The 18,458-nt window shown below is 35.4% G+C and overlaps 2 protein-coding genes across 12 annotated transcripts; both read left to right on the top strand.

Moving 5' to 3' along the window:
• Window positions 1-4,798: 4,798 nt before the first annotated feature.
• LOC103413150 (uncharacterized) lies at window positions 4,799-7,568 on the top strand. Of its 11 annotated transcripts, XR_011573113.1 has the most exons (8): window positions 4,799-5,024; window positions 5,091-5,179; window positions 5,272-5,415; window positions 5,541-5,691; window positions 5,878-5,976; window positions 6,511-6,567; window positions 6,910-7,100; window positions 7,185-7,568. XR_011573113.1 is itself a non-coding variant. In XM_008351640.4 (7 exons), exons 2-6 carry the CDS (start codon window positions 5,109-5,111, stop codon window positions 7,081-7,083), a joined length of 522 nt encoding a protein of 173 aa, XP_008349862.2. In that variant the 5' UTR covers window positions 4,799-5,024; window positions 5,091-5,108; the 3' UTR covers window positions 7,084-7,100; window positions 7,185-7,568. The 11 variants fall into 11 exon arrangements, 6 of the variants coding, with proteins under 6 accessions (XP_008349862.2, XP_008349865.2, XP_008349864.2 ...); XM_008351640.4 differs by lacking the exon at window positions 5,878-5,976 and having other exon boundaries at window positions 5,272-5,340; XR_011573112.1 differs by lacking the exon at window positions 4,799-5,024 and having other exon boundaries at window positions 5,040-5,179.
• A 619-nt stretch (window positions 7,569-8,187) lies between these two features.
• Window positions 8,188-8,598, top strand: LOC103448254 (probable carboxylesterase 18). The gene has a single exon (XM_008387505.1). It carries the CDS (start codon window positions 8,188-8,190, stop codon window positions 8,596-8,598), a length of 411 nt encoding a protein of 136 aa, XP_008385727.1.
• The last annotated feature ends 9,860 nt before the right edge of the window (window positions 8,599-18,458 follow it).

Below are 18,458 nucleotides of genomic sequence, written 5' to 3'. Positions count from 1 at the left end.
AATATTTTTCTGGGTAAATTACATAGTAATCCCTCAGGTTTGAGGTCTATTACAACCCTATACAACATCTTTAAAACATTTCACTTTCATACCTCACGTACTATTTTATTTCAAAATAATACATCCATTAGATTTTCCATCCATTGGTCTGTTAAATGCTGACGTGGCTACCATATTTGTGTTGATGTTGCTACCACATGGAGAAAAAAATAATTTTTATACATTAAAAATATTATAATATTAACCTTATTAAAAAAAGGGAAAAAACAAGAAAAACCCAAACCCATCACCCTCTGCCGCCAAATCTAAATCCAATCCAAACCTCTTTGGCACCGACTCCACCCAAAAGCAACCTAAAATCCATCATCTCTCCCCACTCTGTCTCATCTAACCGAATTTCACATGGCTCAGCCGCCCTTCCCCTAATTTTAAACCCTTCGACACAAATAAACACTATCGTCGATCTGTGTTGTTCAATTTTGTCAATGAGGAACCAAGTCAAAGATCTGATACCAAATGCGGCGGCAGCGAGGCGATGGGTTGCTTCAATTTAGAAGATTTTTGGTGCTCGTTTTCGCTGGAAACCATGACTAATCCAGCAAGGCACATCCAAAACTACAAAGTCCTAGTTCTTCGATTCTCGCTCGAACTGGATGGATTTTTTAGTCGAACAGTTTGTCATGGCCTGCAGCAACACCGCGACCGAGTTGCTTGGGGAGGCTGAGATGGAGGCATAACAAAAGAGAAAGAAAGAGAAGAGGTTGCGATGACGGCGGCATTGTTGTCAAATCAGATGAAGGAGGGAGGGATTGATGTTCCAGAAAATCATGGCTAAAAACTTGAAAAATCCTATGCCTTTGCCAACCATCAACAACAGAGAGGATGGCTAGCTCCAATTAGGGCATCAATGGTTAGGGATGGCGGCAGAAGAACAGGCAGGGGGTGTACTGTCCGATGACTCCTCGGGGGGCCAACAACCCAACCTCTTCTCCTCCACTCCTAAGCCCATCGCTTCCTCCGGCTCCACAACCACCACTACCCACCTCCAGAGCCTCTCCGTTGAATCTGACTTTTTCGACAGCTTGGGCATGACTCTCTACGGGTTTACGAGTTAGGTTAATAGGGTTTCAGACTGGGGATTTTGTAAATGGGTTGGTTGGTGGGTAGGATTAGGTATGGAAGTGCTTCAATGGGGACGAACCGCGGGCCGATGGATTGTGTAAATGGGAGTTGCAGAGAGGTTCGGGGGAATGAAGGGGATATAGGTTCGGGTTTTTCTGTATTTTTTTAGGAGGGTTAATATGATAATATTTTTAATATATAAAAAATTATTTTTTCGCCACATGGCAGCCACATCAGCACAAATGTGGCAGTCACATCAGCATTTAATAGACCAATGGATGGAAAATCTAACGGACGTATTATTTTGAAATAAAATAGTACATGAGGTATGAAAGTGAAATTATTTATTTGGCGTCGCGCAAAACATCTTGATCTTTGATTGTTTGCTTTTTGAGATTTTCGGCGTATGCGATCTCGAAGTATATACAAACAAGTTTGACGGTTGGATCGTTCAAACTAGTTTCATACAATGCGTTTCGCATCAAAATCAACGGTATATGTATTTACTAAGTACATTTTCATTTATTTATTTTGTACTTATAAGCAAAGGGCCCAAAAAAAAAAAGACTTTGTGCTACGTAGGTACACCTGCGTCGCGCAAAAAGGTTTTGCACGATGCATCGGTACCTACGTCGCGCAAAGGCTTTTTATTTTTTATTTTTTTGGGTTCTTGCATTGCTTTTTTTTTTGTGGTATACACTTGTGTAAAGTTTTAAATTGATGATCGAATTGGTTCATTGTATTCATATAGGGTTAAGAGTGTAGCTGTAAAAAATCATCAAAATCGGAGTTAAAATAATCGTTAAATCGTGATTTTTTTTTATAACCGTCGAAAAGTTTTGTCCTGTTAATTGATCTCTGAATTTTTTTTTTTTGCGATTTTTGGCGTATGCGATCTCGAAGCATATACAAACAAGTCTGACGGTTGGATCATTCAAACTAGTTTCATACAATGCGTTTCCCATCAAAATCAATGGTATATGTATTTACTAAGTACATTTTCATTTATTTATTTTGTACTTATAAGCAAAAGGGCCCAAAAAAAATAACAAAAAAAAAAAAAAGCCTTTGTGTGACGTACGTACAACTGCGTCGCGCAAAAACATTTTGCGCGACGATGTGGTACCTAGGTAGCGCAAAGGCTTTTTTTTTTGTGGGTTCTTACATTGCCTTTTTTTGTGGTATACACTTGTGTAAATGTTTTAAATTGATGATCGAATTGGTTCATTGTATATTTATAGGGTTAAAGAGTGTAGCTATAAAAAATCATTAAAATCGGAGTTAAAATAACCGTTAAATCGTGATTTTTTGTTTATCACCGTCGAAAAGTTTTGTCCCATTACTTGATCTCTGAATGTTTATTTTTTGCGATTTTTGGCGTATACGATCTCAAAGCATTTACAAACAAGTTTGATTGTTGGATCGTTGAAACTAGTTTCGTACAATGCATTTCCCATCAAAACAATAGATTCACTAACACTTGAAATTTATTAATACTTTCATCAACTATAACATAAGATTTTGTGGTATCCACTTGTGTAAATATTTTAAATTGAGGATCGAATTAGTTTGTTGTATTCATATAGGGTCAAGGAGTGTAGCTATAAAAAGTCATCAAAATTGGAGTTAATATAACCGTTAAATCGTGATTCTTCTTTTATAGCTGTCAAAAAGGTTACTTGATCTCTGAATGTTTGTTTTTTGAGATTTTTGGCGTATGTGATCTCGAAGTATATACAAACAAGTTTGACAGTTGGATCATTGAAACTAGTTTCATACAATGTGTATCCCATCAAAACATTAGATTGACTAACACTTGGAGTTTATTTATACTTTCATTAAGTATAACATAGGATTTTGTGGTATCCACTTGTGTAAATGTTTTAAATTGACGATCGAATTGATTCATTGTATTCATATAGGGTTAAAGAGCGTAACTGTAAAAAATAATCAAAATCGAAATTACAATAACCGTTAAATCGTGATTTTTTTGTTTATAACCGTAAAAAAGTTTTGTCCCGTTACTTGATTTCTGAATGTTTTTTTTTTGCGATTTTTGGCGTATACGATCTCGAAGCATTTACAAACAAGTGTGACGGTTGGATCGTTGAAATTAGTTTAGTACAATGCGTTCAAAACAATATATTCACTAACACTTGGAATTTATTAATACTTTCATCAACTATAACATAAGATTTTGTGGTATCCACTTGTGTAAATATTTTAAATTGAGGATTGAATCAGTTCGTTGTATTCATATAGGGTCAAGGAGGATAGTTGTAAAAAATCATCAAAATCGAAGTTAATATAACTTTTAAATCGTTATGTTTGTTTATAACCGTCGAAAAGTTTTGTCCCGTTACTTGATCTCTAAATGTTTGTTTTTTGCGATTTTTGGCGTATGCGATCTTGAAGCATTTACAAATAAGTTTGATGGTGGATCGTTGAAACTAGTTTCGTACAATGTGTATGCCATCAAAACATTATATTGACTAACACTTGGAGTTTATTTATACTTTCATTAAGTATAACATAAGATTTTGTGGTATTCACTTGTATAAATGTTTTAAATTGACGATCGAATTGATTCATTGTATTCATATGAGGTTAAAGACGTAACTGTAAAAAATCAATAAAATTGGAGTTAAAATAACTGTTAAATCGTGATTTTTCGTTTATAGCCGTTGAAAAGGTTTGTCCCGTTACTTGATCTCTGAATGTTTGTTTTTTGAGATTTTTGGCGTATGTGATCTCGAAGCATATACAAATAAGTTTGACGGTTGGATCGTTGAAACTAGTTTCGTACAATGTGTATGCCACCAAAACATTAGTTTGATTAACACTTTGAGTTTATTTATACTTTCATTAAGTATAACATAAGATTTTGTGGTATCCACTTGTGTAAATGTTTTGAATTGACGATCGAATTTGTTTATTGTATTCATATAGGATCAAGGAGTGTAGCTATAAAAATTATCATTATCGGAGTTAAAATAACCGTTAAATCGTGATTTTTCGTTTATAATTGTTGAAAATGTTTGCCTCGTTACTTCATATCTGAATGTTTGTTTTTTACGATTTTTGGCGTATGTGATCTCGAAGCATATACAAATAAGTTTGACAATTGGATCGTTGAAATTAGTTTTGTAGAATGCGTACCTCATCAAAACAATAGATTTACTAACACTTAAAAGTTTATTTATACTTTCATTAAGCATAACATAAGATTTTGTGGTATCCACTAGTGTAAATATTTTAAATTGACGACTGAGTTCATTCACTGTATTCACATAGGGTTAAGGAGTGTAAATGTAAAAAATCATCAAATTCGGAGTTAAAATAATCATTAAATCGTGATTTTTCGTTTATAATCGTCGAAATGTTTTGTCCCGTTACTTGAGCTCTGAATGTTTTTTTTTTTTTTGCGATTTTTAGTGTATGCAATCTTGAAACATATACAAATAAGTTTGATGGTTGGATCGTTGAAATTAGTTTTGTAGAATTTTATAATAATTTAAAAAAAAAAATATATATATATATATATATAACTTGCGCGACGCTTAAATGGGATCGTTGCGCAAAATCACTTTGCGCGACGACATAAGGTATACATGCGCGCAATGAGTTAAAAATTTGGCGGTAGTTTTGTAAAAATTAGGCGCTTTTTTTATATTTTCCCAAATTTGGTCTCACTCGGTCTCTCACATCTCGTGTAGTAGCCTGAGCCCTGAGCCTTGAGCCTCCTCTCTCTCTCGGTCTTCAATCACTCTCTCAAACTCTCTGTCTCTCATTCCCAACACCATCTCTCCATTTCTCTCTATTTTTGCCTTCATCCAAAAAAATTTCATACACCTCCATCTCGGCCAAGCTCTCGCCGCCGTCAATTTCGATGTCCTCTTCAGGTTCGCACATTCAATCTCATTATTTGTATATTTAATTTAATGATTGTGTAATTTATTGTGCTGTAGAGAGAAGAAATCAGATCTATGGTTGAAAAGGATGGATCTGCAAAGGGAATTGTTTTCAGCCAGTTCACATCGTTCTTGGATATTTCAAGGTCCGACCCGAACCCCAAATTCTGTTTCTGCATGTTTTTAGATTTCTAGGGTTTTATATTTGTGTATGCGAAATGGGATTTTTGTTTTGCAGGCATATTTGCGTCGTTAGCGGCGCTGATGTTCAATTGCATAAAAAAGGTGGACAAGAATGCGTGTGGAGGTGAGCAATTGAATGCACAACTCAGATATTGATTACTCATATAACTGCATAAGAAATTAAAAACCTACCCAGTTGGTAAGCCATTTGATTCTCATGTTTGATTTTTTGGTTTATCTCTCTATCTTTCAAAGTTTTCTCGGTATATATGTAGTCAAATCCAAAGAGTCAATTCCTTGCTCTCACCTCCTTTAATTTGGCAGATGGGTTTCTCGATTTAATTCTCCACCCAAGACAGAGAGTTTGTGTGTAAAGAGAGAAAGCAAAGAGGGTCTGACATTTGGGCAGCGACGATTGAGTTGCTGCTGCTACTGCTACTGCTGCTGCTCAAAAAATGGATTGCAACAACGACAAGTACATATAAATACCCCTTCTCCTTCTTTCTATCATTCTTTCGGATGTGGGTTTATTGCTTTCTGATTTACCTGGTGGTTCATTGTTTTGTACTTTTAGCATAATTTTTTCTACTGTATGGCTTAAAGCAAAATGCCCAAATGCGGATGATTATATTCTGCTAATTTAGCTTAATATTTTATGTAGTTGAGTTGCTGCTTGAGTATCATTAAAGTAAGAAAATAGTGGTGCTATAGCGGAAGAAGAGGGAAGAGAAACAGTTGAGTCATCCTGTTTCTGTTTTAGGTAACATAGTTTCGTCACTTTTCATTTTTCCTTATCTCCATGATCTCTTACCTTTGAGATTAATCAGTTTTGGATTATCTTACTTCCATTTCAAAATGGCAGTTACTAAACACAATAGGTTTCACTTTATGGTTAAGAAGTTCAATCTGATTAAGTTAAAAAACCTTGTGGGTTTAAGAACTTTGCTGCATTCATGCTTATAAGAATAGCACATGGTTTTTCTTTTTTATATGAAGTTTATGAAAAGAGGATTGTGGCTGAAGCTGGATGCTTTACAGTATCGTAAGAAGTGTCTGATGATAGTCATGTCAAATAGTCAAATATGTATTCATGAATTCCATTGGTGATGTATGAACTAGGCATACCACCAAATGTTACTGTTCTGTTCAATATGTATGTAGCGGTTCCAATTTATTGCGTTTGTAACCCATTTCTCATTTCAGTTGAATATATAATCTTGATTTATGCTTGTATGCATTTGATCAATTATTCTATATCATTTAGAATTAACACAGTTTGTCAAATGGTGCACAGGGACTGGGAGAAACTTTTGGGAGAGTGACAATTGAAGCCATGGCATTCGGTCTTCCGGTATGACATTTTATTCCTCATCCCACTTGGATGATAGTTTTTTTTATACTGTCGCTAACATTTAGTCTCCCTAATCGAACCTCAAATATGCGAAGGCATGCTACTATATGACTGCTTTATGGCATAATCTTTCTTTTTCGGCTAGGGATAGTATTGCCGTTCTTTTTTGCATCGTGAAAACAAAATGGTGTTTTTTAGCGTTGTATGCCATGTTCCGGTTTCTCCTCGAAAACAACAGAAACAGTTATAAAAGTTAAAGCCTCTTTTGAAGCAAAATGGCATTACTAATACTGATCTCGATCGTTTGATTAAATATAATTCTTATGTATTTGCTTTGATCAGGTGCTTAGAACCGAAGCCAGAGGCACAAAAGAGATTGTTGAACACAATGTAACATGTCTGCTTCATCCTGTGGGGCATGACGGAACTTGTGGCCTCGCCGAGAATCTCCGGTTTTTGCTTAAAATGTGTGCAATCAAAGGATTCCATCTAACCATAGATGTTGAAGAGCTATAGCTGTTTACTTTCCCCAGGCACTAAATTCTAAATGTTGTTCTCTCTTGCAGTTTTATTATTATTTTTATATTCATGTTATTTCTTTTTTGTTTGCACAGCAGAGGTCGATGCATTGAAGAACCATAGATGTTGAAGAACCATGGATGTCGAACACAACAGAGGTCGATGCATTGAAGGCGGAAGTGACGCACCTGAGGGTCGAGGGCGAGCAGATGAAGGCGCAGCTGAGGGCCCAGGATGAGGAGATGAAGATATGTGTCGAGAGGGTGCAAGAACTTGTACAAGCTATACAGATGTCCGGCCTCCAAATCTTGCTACCAGCACCTCATCTTGCTTCACCTTCGACCTCAGAGCCATCTCGCCTTGCCAATACCCAATAGCCTGATGTATTAAACCTAGTTCACTTGTAGTTTTTTCTTTTTTGTTTGGACATCTTGTATGTACATTTTCATATATTTTATAATTAAATACTTTTGCTTGGTTAATTAATTATTCTTTAGAATTTAATTACAATATTTATCAAAAATTAAAAAACAAAATTCACTAAAACAAAAAAAATTATTTTTCACTAAATAAAAAAAAAAAGGGTTTGCGCGACGCACGCCCTAGGATGTGCGTCACGCAAAGTATCTTTGCACAACGTACGACGTGCGTCGCGCAAAGTGACTTTGCACGACATAGGTCGTGCGTCGCACAAAGTGTCTTTGCGCGACGCATGTTATTTCTTCGTTGCGCAAACCCTAGCGTCACGAGCTTGGTGCGACGGTTAGCGTGCGACGAATGTTGCATCTCACAAACCCTTGCGCAACGATTTTTCACTTTGCACGACGAATGTACGTACGTCGTGCAAAGTGTTTTTTTTACTAGTAATAGATCAATCCTAATTTATTCTCCTATTAGAATCACCATAGGATACCAACTATGAATTCAAATCATATTTTAATTACAATCCTACAAGAATTAGGATAATTTTAAGTTTTCTAGCAATGCTTTTCTATGTCAATCGAAACACTACAACCGGCTATAATATTGATTTTCATACTCATATTCTAACATCTGGCCCACCATGTGCCAATCAAGGCGAGTAACCATGAGTTTTGCCAGATGAGGGTGATAAGACTAATAGCGATACAACCATCTTTGGGCGGGAAAGAAAAGACCGAACTGGAAACATGGCTTCCAAAAAAGGGCTTGGCGATTACTTTGGAGCAAACTAACTGGTATTGGAAGGCGTTTTTGCTGGAAGGGTCGGATAGGGACCACGCGGTGGCAAACGTGTTCGGACCAGAATCACACTGTGTCTTGGGGGTGAGGTTTCCAACAACGATTGTTTTCGTTGGAAGTTTTGATCCGTTACAAGACTGGCAAAAGATATGCTACCAGGGGTTGAAGAAGAACAGGATACAAGCTTACTTGATCGAGTACCTGAATTCATTTCATGCATTTTATGCGTTTCCTGAGCTAATACTACTAGAAAAAAACAGCTTGTGCAACGAGATTTTGTGCTACGAATGATATTTCGTCGCACAAGAGGTACTTGCGTGATGGAAAAAAATATTGTCTTTGCGCAAAAAAGATAGGAAAGGAAAAAAAATAAATTTGTGCGACGAAAACCTTGTCAAGCAAGAATACTACATGCAACTAATAACAGTTGTCGTCGAGCAAAGTCATCAAGAAAACGTGAGGTAATTTATTTTGACGCGAAAACCTTGCGCGACCAAAAAGGGGACCTTGCACGACAAAGGTTTCGTCGCGCAAGTTCCTGTCAGATTTATGTGGATGGACTTTTCAAGGAGAGTTTCCAGTGGTAGAAGTTTGATGTGTTGCAGGTGGGAGAGGATTGAAGTTGAATTGTAATTTTTTTTTTTGAAATAAGATTTTGTGGACTTTATATTTAATTTAATTAATTAATTTATGTTATGTGGATGAGTATTAATATTTATATTAATTATAATTTGTATTTGAGATAGTAAATTAGTTTTGTTAATTAATTTAATGTTTAATTAGATTTGAGTTTTTTATTTATAATAAAATAAAAATTTACATTACATGCAAATAAAACGGAAAAACATAAAAAAAAAAAAATATGCATTGCACGACGATACATGTTTTTGTTGCGCAATTTGTTGAAAAGAATAAATTATAAAGTAAAGGAAATAAAATAAAAACGGTAAACTTGCGTAATGAATACTTTTTTTTTCGCGCGAATGTTGTTTGCTTGACGAAGACTATGTTAATCATGCAAAGGACATTTGTGCGACGAAGACCTTGTTCGTCGCGCAAAATCATTCGTCCAAAAGTAAACTTTATAATCTGCTGCACAAAAATTGCAGATTTTGTATCTACACTTATCCCCTTCAGTTTTGCTCAATCCAACATCCATCATTTCCATTTTCACTCAATTTCATCATCTAATACTCCCTTCATCTTCTTTTCTAGGTTGATCGAGTTATCTCAGTGTGTCTGGTAAGCGTTTTTTTTTTTGTTAGGGTAAAAGTATTAATGTAAATTCATACTAAAGCCATGAATTTCGTTGTCTATAGGGATATTGTGTTTGATTAGCGATTGGTGGAGAACGATTGAGAAGGTATTTTCTCCGTTATATTTTTTTTAAAATATTAAATTAATTAAATTATGTTGAACTTATGTTGTTATGTTTATATTGTGTTGTGAAATTATGTTTATATTGTGTTGTGAAATTATATTTATATTATGTTGTTAAATTTGTACATGACGTACTTATTGCTGGAAGATGTTGTGAAGCCAATCATGTTGTTGTCCAGATTTTTTTCCCAACTGACTGCAAAAACGTTGCGAAAGACAGATGTTAATCAGTTGCACCATGACATTCTCCAAGTCCTATGCAAGTTTGAGATGATATTCCCTCCAGCTTTTTTCACAAGTATGATTCATGTGATGGTTCACTTGCCCGAAGAGGCATTACTTGCTGGTCCTGTCAACTATCGCTAGATGTATCAAATAGAAAGGTATATAATCTTCATCATCTGTTTATTCACCATTAACCCACGCTTACTAATTTGTATCATATCGTTTTATTTTGGAAGGCTTCTTGGGGATTTGAAAAAAAGTGTACACAACAGGGTGAAGCCCGAAGGATTAATTATAGAGGCTTCCATTCAATATGAGTCGCTTACTTTTGTGGAATGTATTTAAAAGATGTGGATACTACTTTCAATCATCCTTAGCGCAATAATGACAGGGGTGTGAGAAAGGAGAAACTTTATGTTTTTACCCAAAGCGCACGATCCTTTAGAGATCCTGTATGAGGCAAGTCGTTTTCCAAAAATGACATGGAGGTAGTACATTGGTTCGTACTGAACAATTGTGACGAGATAATGGCATACTTAGATGAGCATGAATATACGGTGAAGCGAGAACATCCATCAAATTGCATGCCAAGAAACACCGAGAATTGTTTCCACACTGGTTTCTCGAATATGTAAGTTATAAGTGTTTTGTATTTGTGATATATACTATAGTATTTAATTTTCTCAAACTAACATGTGTAGGTTTTTGTATAATGTTAGGTTAATAAATTGAAAGCATTAAATTCCCCCACTTACAGTGAAGAGTTGTATAACTTGGCGTTCAGCCAAATTCATGCTGAATTGTTCTTGGGTTGCCATGTTAAAGGCGTCAATTTTTTGGGAACTGCACGAGATGACAAATTGTGTACGCAAAATAGCGATGTCTATGTCCCAGGTGGGGGCGAAAGTACGGACATTGATTTCTATGGCAAACTAACAACTGTCGTGCAATTGATTTACAAAGACCAATACCAAGTGATCATGTTTAAGTGTTGATGGTTTGATACAAACCCAAATAGGCAGGGAAGTGTTAAAATCGACCATGGCTTACTATCTGTGAACATTAGCAAAACTTGGTATGATGACGACCCTTACATTTTGGCAAACATGGCAAAACCGATTGTGTATCTAGATGATCCTAAAGCCGGGAGAGGTTGAAAAGTTGTTTAGAAGATGGATTAGAGGAACGTGTATGCTATACCAAAACAAGACAACAACGTCAACAACATCACTAACCAACGTTTAGAATCTTCAATGGAAAATAATGCGGAAACACTTCGAGATACAAATCTTATCCAAGAACCACTTCAGATACAAGGAGTGTTTTCAATCGAAATACCGATTCAATCAATTACAATTGACCTTGGTGATATTTCGTGCTACGATGTTGCAGTGGGCCCGAACGACGATGGTGACGTAGTTATCGAGGAGGAGGATTGTGAGACCGAAAGTGATGATAGCGACGATAGCGAAAGTAATTATAGTTTGGATGATGAATAATGCAATTTATTTGTGACTTGCCATGTAAAACATAGTAAATGAAATTGTTTGTAATTTAATTATCTTATGTTATAAAGAAATTGGTTTTATTTGAATAAATAGAAATTTTAAAAAATTTACTCGGGTAAATAAATTTTCAGCTCATTGCGCGACGAACAAAATATTATTCGTATCGCAAATGGAAATTGCATGAAAATTAATTACGTTTCGTCGCACAATGAGCTAAAAATTGGGCACGCACGAAAATAATTTCATAAAAATTTGAATTTATTGCGCGACAAACATCTTCTGTTCGTCGCGCAATAACCTTAGGATTAAACTAAAATCGCAAACACTTTCCCATTTTCCCCTCACCTCTCATCTCTGTAAACTCTCCCTCCGACAGCCATCTCCCTCAACTCTCCCTCAGACTCTCTCTTCCTCCTCTGGCAGCCCTCTCTCTTCCTCTTCCGGTACCTCCCTCTCTCTTCCTCCGACAACCCTATCTCTTCCTCCTCCGACAACGCTCTCCCTCTGAGGTAAATTTCAATTTACTTAACTCTAGTCAAATTAGGAATTAGGGTTCTACAATTAGGGTTCTAATGTTTTGAATAATTTCTTTGATTTGATAATTGCTTTGAATTAGGGTTCTGGAACTAGGGTTCTAATCTACTTTAGGGTTCTACAATTAGGGTTCTAATGTTTAGAAAGATACACAGAATAATTGTATATGATTAAACCTCTGTGTATAATTGAATGTATGTATGGCATGGCAGTTTTTTTATGCGTGTTCTTAGTTATAGATAGATCCGTATATATGTAATCATTTGGGTGTTTACAGTTTCAGGTCTTTTGGCGAAATATTTTGTAACAGTGCATACTATTTTGAATAATTTAGGGCGTGCTTAATGACCTCATACTATTTCGAGTATTACTAGCATCATAGGCCTGATTTTTGTTATGAGATTTTGTTACAGAATCGTTCTAAACTAAATTGTCTTAACAAGCTTTAAGTTTTGTTTGAACATGTAATAGTGGTCCTGCTTTATGTGTCAAATCTTTGTTTTCCTTCTTCCCTGGCTGCATATTGTTCTCGAGCAACAAATTTGGTTCTTAAAAGTTGCCATGTTTTGTCGCTTCGTTGGTGTTGAACTTGGTATCGATTTTACCTTGTTCTTCGTTTTGAAGGGTGAAAAGGAACCTACCATAGGTTCTTTCCCACACCCTTTATATATTTCCAAAAGGTAATTGATGTCGACACATTTTTAGCTTCTTATACACTTCTATTTAATCAAGCCATTGATTTTATTTATTCAATCTGATGACGATAAATCAAGAGTCGGAGTGTGATTCTATAAAAGGTCTTTGAAAATCACTTTCCCTTTCTAAATTGCTAATCATTTTATTCTCTTAATTTCCAAACTTTTTAGTGCTATTCGTATGAGAAAATATATCATACGACTGTGGTTCTACACTTGACTAATGCTATTTGTAAGCAGCAATTCAAACAAAGAAGAGTCGTCAAGTCTTGTAGCGGGGGTTGCAACTGAGTATGGTATTAAGTTGAGTGGACAAAGGCATTCTAGTCTCTGCACCCACGGTTGGGTAGATTTGATGCCTTGTGAGGTCATTAAGTAAGCCCTAAATTACTCGAAATAGTAGGATACCCTGCCCATTGTTACATGTTTATGTGTGATTAGAGATAAATATGTCATGTATAATACATCTTGATAGTTCCTCTAAAGGGGTCTCGCATTGTGGGATTCCAACCCTTTTGAACTAGGCTTTCTTTAGGTTTGTTTATCATCATTTCCATGTAATGACATAATTTGTTATTCTAGGGTGTAATGTTGGGTTTTAGGACTAGGGATTTAGAATTTAGCTTTGTGTTTGGTCCCTAGGGCCTTGAAGTGTGTTTTTTGAATATTTTGCTGCTTCATTTGGACACTTCCACTTAAACCATGAGATCCGGTTTTAAGAAGCAGTTTCTCCACCTATGAGAAACAGAGACAGTTTCTGGTTTTTATTTTTTTTAATATTATTTGTAATCTCAGTTGAAAGGAAGGGAACTCATATGAATTTGAGAAAAGGTAGTGAAGGATATGTTTATGTTTATATTTCGAGGCCTACATAAGACAACTGCTGCCCAAGCCAATTAGCTCTAAGTACCGTATATTTTTGTTTTCTTGTTGTTTAACTGAATGAGGAAATGCATATAGGTCAACATGCTTTTATGGTTTGATTGTCGATTTTATGTTTAACGGTATATATATGGTTAAAATGCTTGATTTAGTTATGTGTGGGGTTGGTGTGAGTGATATGCCACATAATTGTGCAGATGTCAAACCTTATTAGAAGTCATAAGGTTGTGACAACTGCACCTCATTCGCCTCTACTGGCTCAACCGTCAGCTGCCACTGCTTAAAAATGGACCATATACCGGTTGATCTGGTTGGTCTCGAGGCCTCCTAGGCGCTGGCCTCATTAGCCTCATCAGTGATGCTACCTGTTAGCGCTAAGCATGGTCACTACCGCCCACGCATGCCAGACATGCCATTGGCATCCACTACTGATGCATTGGGGTCACAACAAGGTAAAGTTTAATAATGCCCCACACATTGATAACATTTTTTTTTCTCTATAGTGCTTTGGAGATTTCTCCATATACATTATTCTACGTGATATTGGATTGCCTAATGATGCTAGGAGGGTGGTCATTAGTTCTTTGTAGGGAACAACGTGTCTTTGAAAATGTTTGTTCAATTTTTCTACTTAATTCTGAGTTTTACTAGTTCAATTTTGTTCAAAATTTGAGTTGCAGCTGCTCTAAGTTTGATCTTTAGTTAGTTAGGTAAGTAGAAAGAAAATGTGTAAAGTGGACGTATCATTGTGCTGTTAAAATGCATATGCTTGCATGACTTGAAAGTAATTTTTGTTTACTTATGCAAATCGCGGAGTTGGATTGTATTTACATTTGTAACACTGCATACGATGTTGGCAAAGTAGAAACCTTATAAGGAATACCAAATATGAAATATGAGAAGAATTTGGTTGCTGAATGACATTGCAAATTAGTAAAGAATTGCCTAGTGACAGTTATTAGTTTTAAGGCGGCTGCGCCAAGATATTATCCGCAATTCCTTAGTTTGAAAAGTATTTGGTTAAGGTATTGTTATGATTTTAGAAGTATTATTTGGCGGTTGACTATGTGATTGAGCCCTTTTGGTTTAGCAATAAGCGAGAGACATGTTTCAGGACATAAAATGAGTGGTGGCTATCATCGGTTCTTTATGGTTTGTTTGGAACATTTCTCGGTTATGTTTTTCTCATGCCGTTTCATCAGGTATAATTTGTGTTCGTATTTCAACTTGTGCATGATAGAGTAGCAGGAAGACAATGTTGAAAAAACTAAATGTTTGAGTTCTTATGCAATATAATGGGTCTGTTAGTATGGTTATTTTTGCAGTGTTTCACCTTTATCCTTAATGTCTGGTCTGTCCTTTTCATCACTACTGTTGAATATGTTCTTGTTTTGTTATATGTTTTTAGAGTCTAATAGTTGTGATGTGCCTCCACCGTTGGTAATTAAAGTAGAAAGAAATTTCGGTTAACTTAGTTTTGTTATTTTAGGTTCAATTTGTTAAGTTATGTCATTTAAGCATTAAAAAGTTATTATATATATATATATATATATATATATATATATTATTTATTGTTGTCATCGTTCCGAACCTATTATTAAACAGTTGTGATCATTGTGTTGGATACATATATTATTTATGTTATTTTCGGGGTTTTGGGAAATGTTTTAATTATAAGGGGGTTATGCCAAAATTTTAGAAGGCTTTGTTATTAGTTTTGGGTTAACGTTAATTTTATATTTCTTTGCAGCCAAGAAAAACACCTGGGGACCTTGTCGCCAGTTGAAGACGGCAAAGATCACCCGGGTGACCAACAGACGTATCACAATCAAATATGACGACTGGCATCGGGTTGCACCAACAGTGGAGCAGCATAGCGCATTGGCCCACGACATTGGTCACGTCGTTCGGACCTATTGCCCTATGCAATAGAAGTCTTGGAAGGCGATGCCAAACGAGGTGAAGACGAAGGTGCGCGCACAATTGTCGTTAAGTATGCTACCTTTTAATTGTTTTTCCTTTAAATTTTATATATTTGTATTACTTAATGTATGTAATTAATTTGCTACATTGCATATGAATTATAATTTCGTCGACATCAACGAGGATATGTTGGCGTACGTCGACAAGCTCTTCGCTGAACGGTACAAGCAGAGGAAGAGCGACCTGCACCAATATTTTGAGATATTTGATGATCCGCAGGTTGCTCTTAAGGAGGGTTGCCTGAAGGAGTTTGAGGACCGGGAAGATAATTAGGCGTGGCTCTGCAGTCATTTTCAGGAGTCAGGCTATATGGTACCTTTTTTATATTAAGTTTAAAAGTATTACACGTTTCTTACTAATGTTTATTGATTTTTTTATATTTCATTTAAATTTGAACTAATACGTTTAGTTTTTGTATAACAGAAGAAGGCGAAAGCCAACAAGAGCAATCGGGAAAAGAAGACTCTTCTCCACCATTCCGGTTCGAGGCCCTTCTCATATAGGATGGAGGTGCGGCGGCGGGTAATAATAAAGTTTTTCATATTCAATTTTTAATGTCATTAATATTTTTTTTTGTACTAACATTTTTCTTCTCTTGTTCTATTCAGGGAGTTCAAAATTTTGGGAGATTGATGTCTTTAGCGACGTTTATGTTCAACCCGGGGATGAGTTGGTTGAGTCCCTTCATGTAAGTATTCTTCAATTGTAATTACTATCTTACACATACAAGTTTTATGGTTATTATTTGAATGTTATAATTAATATTTGATGTCATGCGACGATGATGGACAAGAGGCAGTTGGTTCTTCTCGAGTCCGCCTCCTAGTTTCCTCCCGAGACTCCGCTTGAGTCTGTGGATCCCCCAGAAGATGCGGGGTTTCAGATCCTTACAGAGACCTTGGATTAAACCCTCGGGCGGAGGCCGGGCACGTATTGTAGGGCGATGAGGAATGCGCGGCGGTGGGTACCTAGAACTCCTTCATCATCGCAGTCAAAGAGTCAGCTGACAACTTTGACAGCAGAGGTGGCTAACCTTAGGACTAAGCTCACCTCATATAGGAGCCAAATGTCACAAATTGTACAAGCCCTCAATCAGTCTGGCATTCGTCTCCCGGAACTTCGTCCCTCGTCAATATCCAAGCCCCTCCAACCTGAGCATGCCCACAACTCTGCCCCTTTGACCTCTCAGCCCATCCACAATCTCGAGACCTTCCAGCCGCCTCTGAATGATGACCCCGTAGATTACGCCACATTATTTTCTTAGTTTTTTACTGCCTTACTTTTTAAACATTTTTCTTGTACACACATTTATATTAATTTAAATAAATTATTTTTCTCTTCATTACATTTTTTATGGGTTCTTTAGAGAAAGGTCCTTGAAACTCCTATTTTCCAAACAAAAACCCACATAATATTAAACATTCAAATAAAACCCAAAATTCAAATAGACTACCATGTAGACAAATATATAACCAATTATTACAGCATATGTACAACTTATGCCACAAAACCCTGATTATGTCAATAAATATGATCACACACCCTAATTATCATTAGCAATTAACCCCATATGGAAATTTTATCCTTCTTGTATCATAAATATTAGTAACATATATATAATATTAATTTATCAATATTCATAAACAATTATGGGTACATTTTTCGTATGAAAAAGGAAAATCCTTTGTACAATCAGTTATTTTGCATCAAATAATATTGTTCGATAAAATAACAAACAATTAATATTTTATGTTGTAGGTAAATTATTTTACATACATTAGACATTTTTTATTTGTTATTATATATGCGTGTTAAAAATAATTTATCTAAATTTATATGTAAAATATACGTAAACAGTGCCCAAATTATATAGTAAAATAGTGCCCAAATTATATAGTAAAAACTAAACCAAGACAAATTATATATATATATATATATATATATATAAGATTAAACAATAGGTAAATTATGTTGTAATTACATTATGTTTGTAAAAAAAAAGGAAAATTGAAAGTAGTAGATATATTATTTTAAACCAAATTTCCTTTATTTATAGGTGAATTATTTGCATGCATTATTACATATATATTGGGCACATTTTATTACTAATATATATGTGTGCAATGATTCACCTATATTATTGTATAAAATATAGATAAATTTATTTTGAATCCAATATGCAAATTTGAAAAACAATTACAAAATCTTAAGGAAAGTATAACATTAGTGCTTTTTTTTTTTTTTGCCAAAAGCATTAATATACAATTTGTTGTGATATATTAATATGCAATGATTTTAAACATTAATGCATTTTGTCATTAATCCCTCCTTGCAAATATGCATAGAATTAAATGTATACATTAAAACCGTAATTAGGGGTGTTTTAGGCATCTAAAAAATGCAAAATGTGTAAAGGCAAACATAATTAATGAATTTGCTTATGTGGAGCCTAGTCATTGGGTATTATTCAGGTAAAAAGACTATGCCGGGTTTTATGTAAAGAAACTTGAGTTTCAAGGGTTAAAGTTATATTTTCAGTTTTTTTATTGCAATTTAATTTTATTACAAAATTAAAAAAACATAACAAAAAAATTATTTTTTAAAAAATTATTTTTACGCGACAAATACCTTCGTCTCGCAAAACTCTAGCGACTAACAAGGTTTTGTTGTGCATGAATAAATTGTCATCGCGCAAAGTTTAGACAGACGAATATTAGTCGTTCCAAGTTTATATCTTGGTATTTTGTGCGACAAACACATTTGTTCCTAAAAATTTTGTGCGATGAAGGCTAAACCGTCGCGCCGTGTTGTTGCGACCAATAATATTGTTCGTCGCGCAAAGTCCTTCTTCATGATCTTTGTGCGACGAAGTTTCCGTCACGTTGAAGTTCGTGCGATGAAAATACACTTTGCGCAACCAACTTTAGTTCGTCACGCAAATAGT

The sequence above is a fragment of the Malus domestica genome, chromosome 11, assembly GCF_042453785.1.
Source record: "Malus domestica chromosome 11, GDT2T_hap1".
NCBI classification, from domain to species: domain Eukaryota; kingdom Viridiplantae; phylum Streptophyta; class Magnoliopsida; order Rosales; family Rosaceae; genus Malus; species Malus domestica.
The sequence above is the reverse complement of the archived record's forward strand: the minus strand, read 5'-3'. Positions and strand labels throughout refer to the sequence as shown.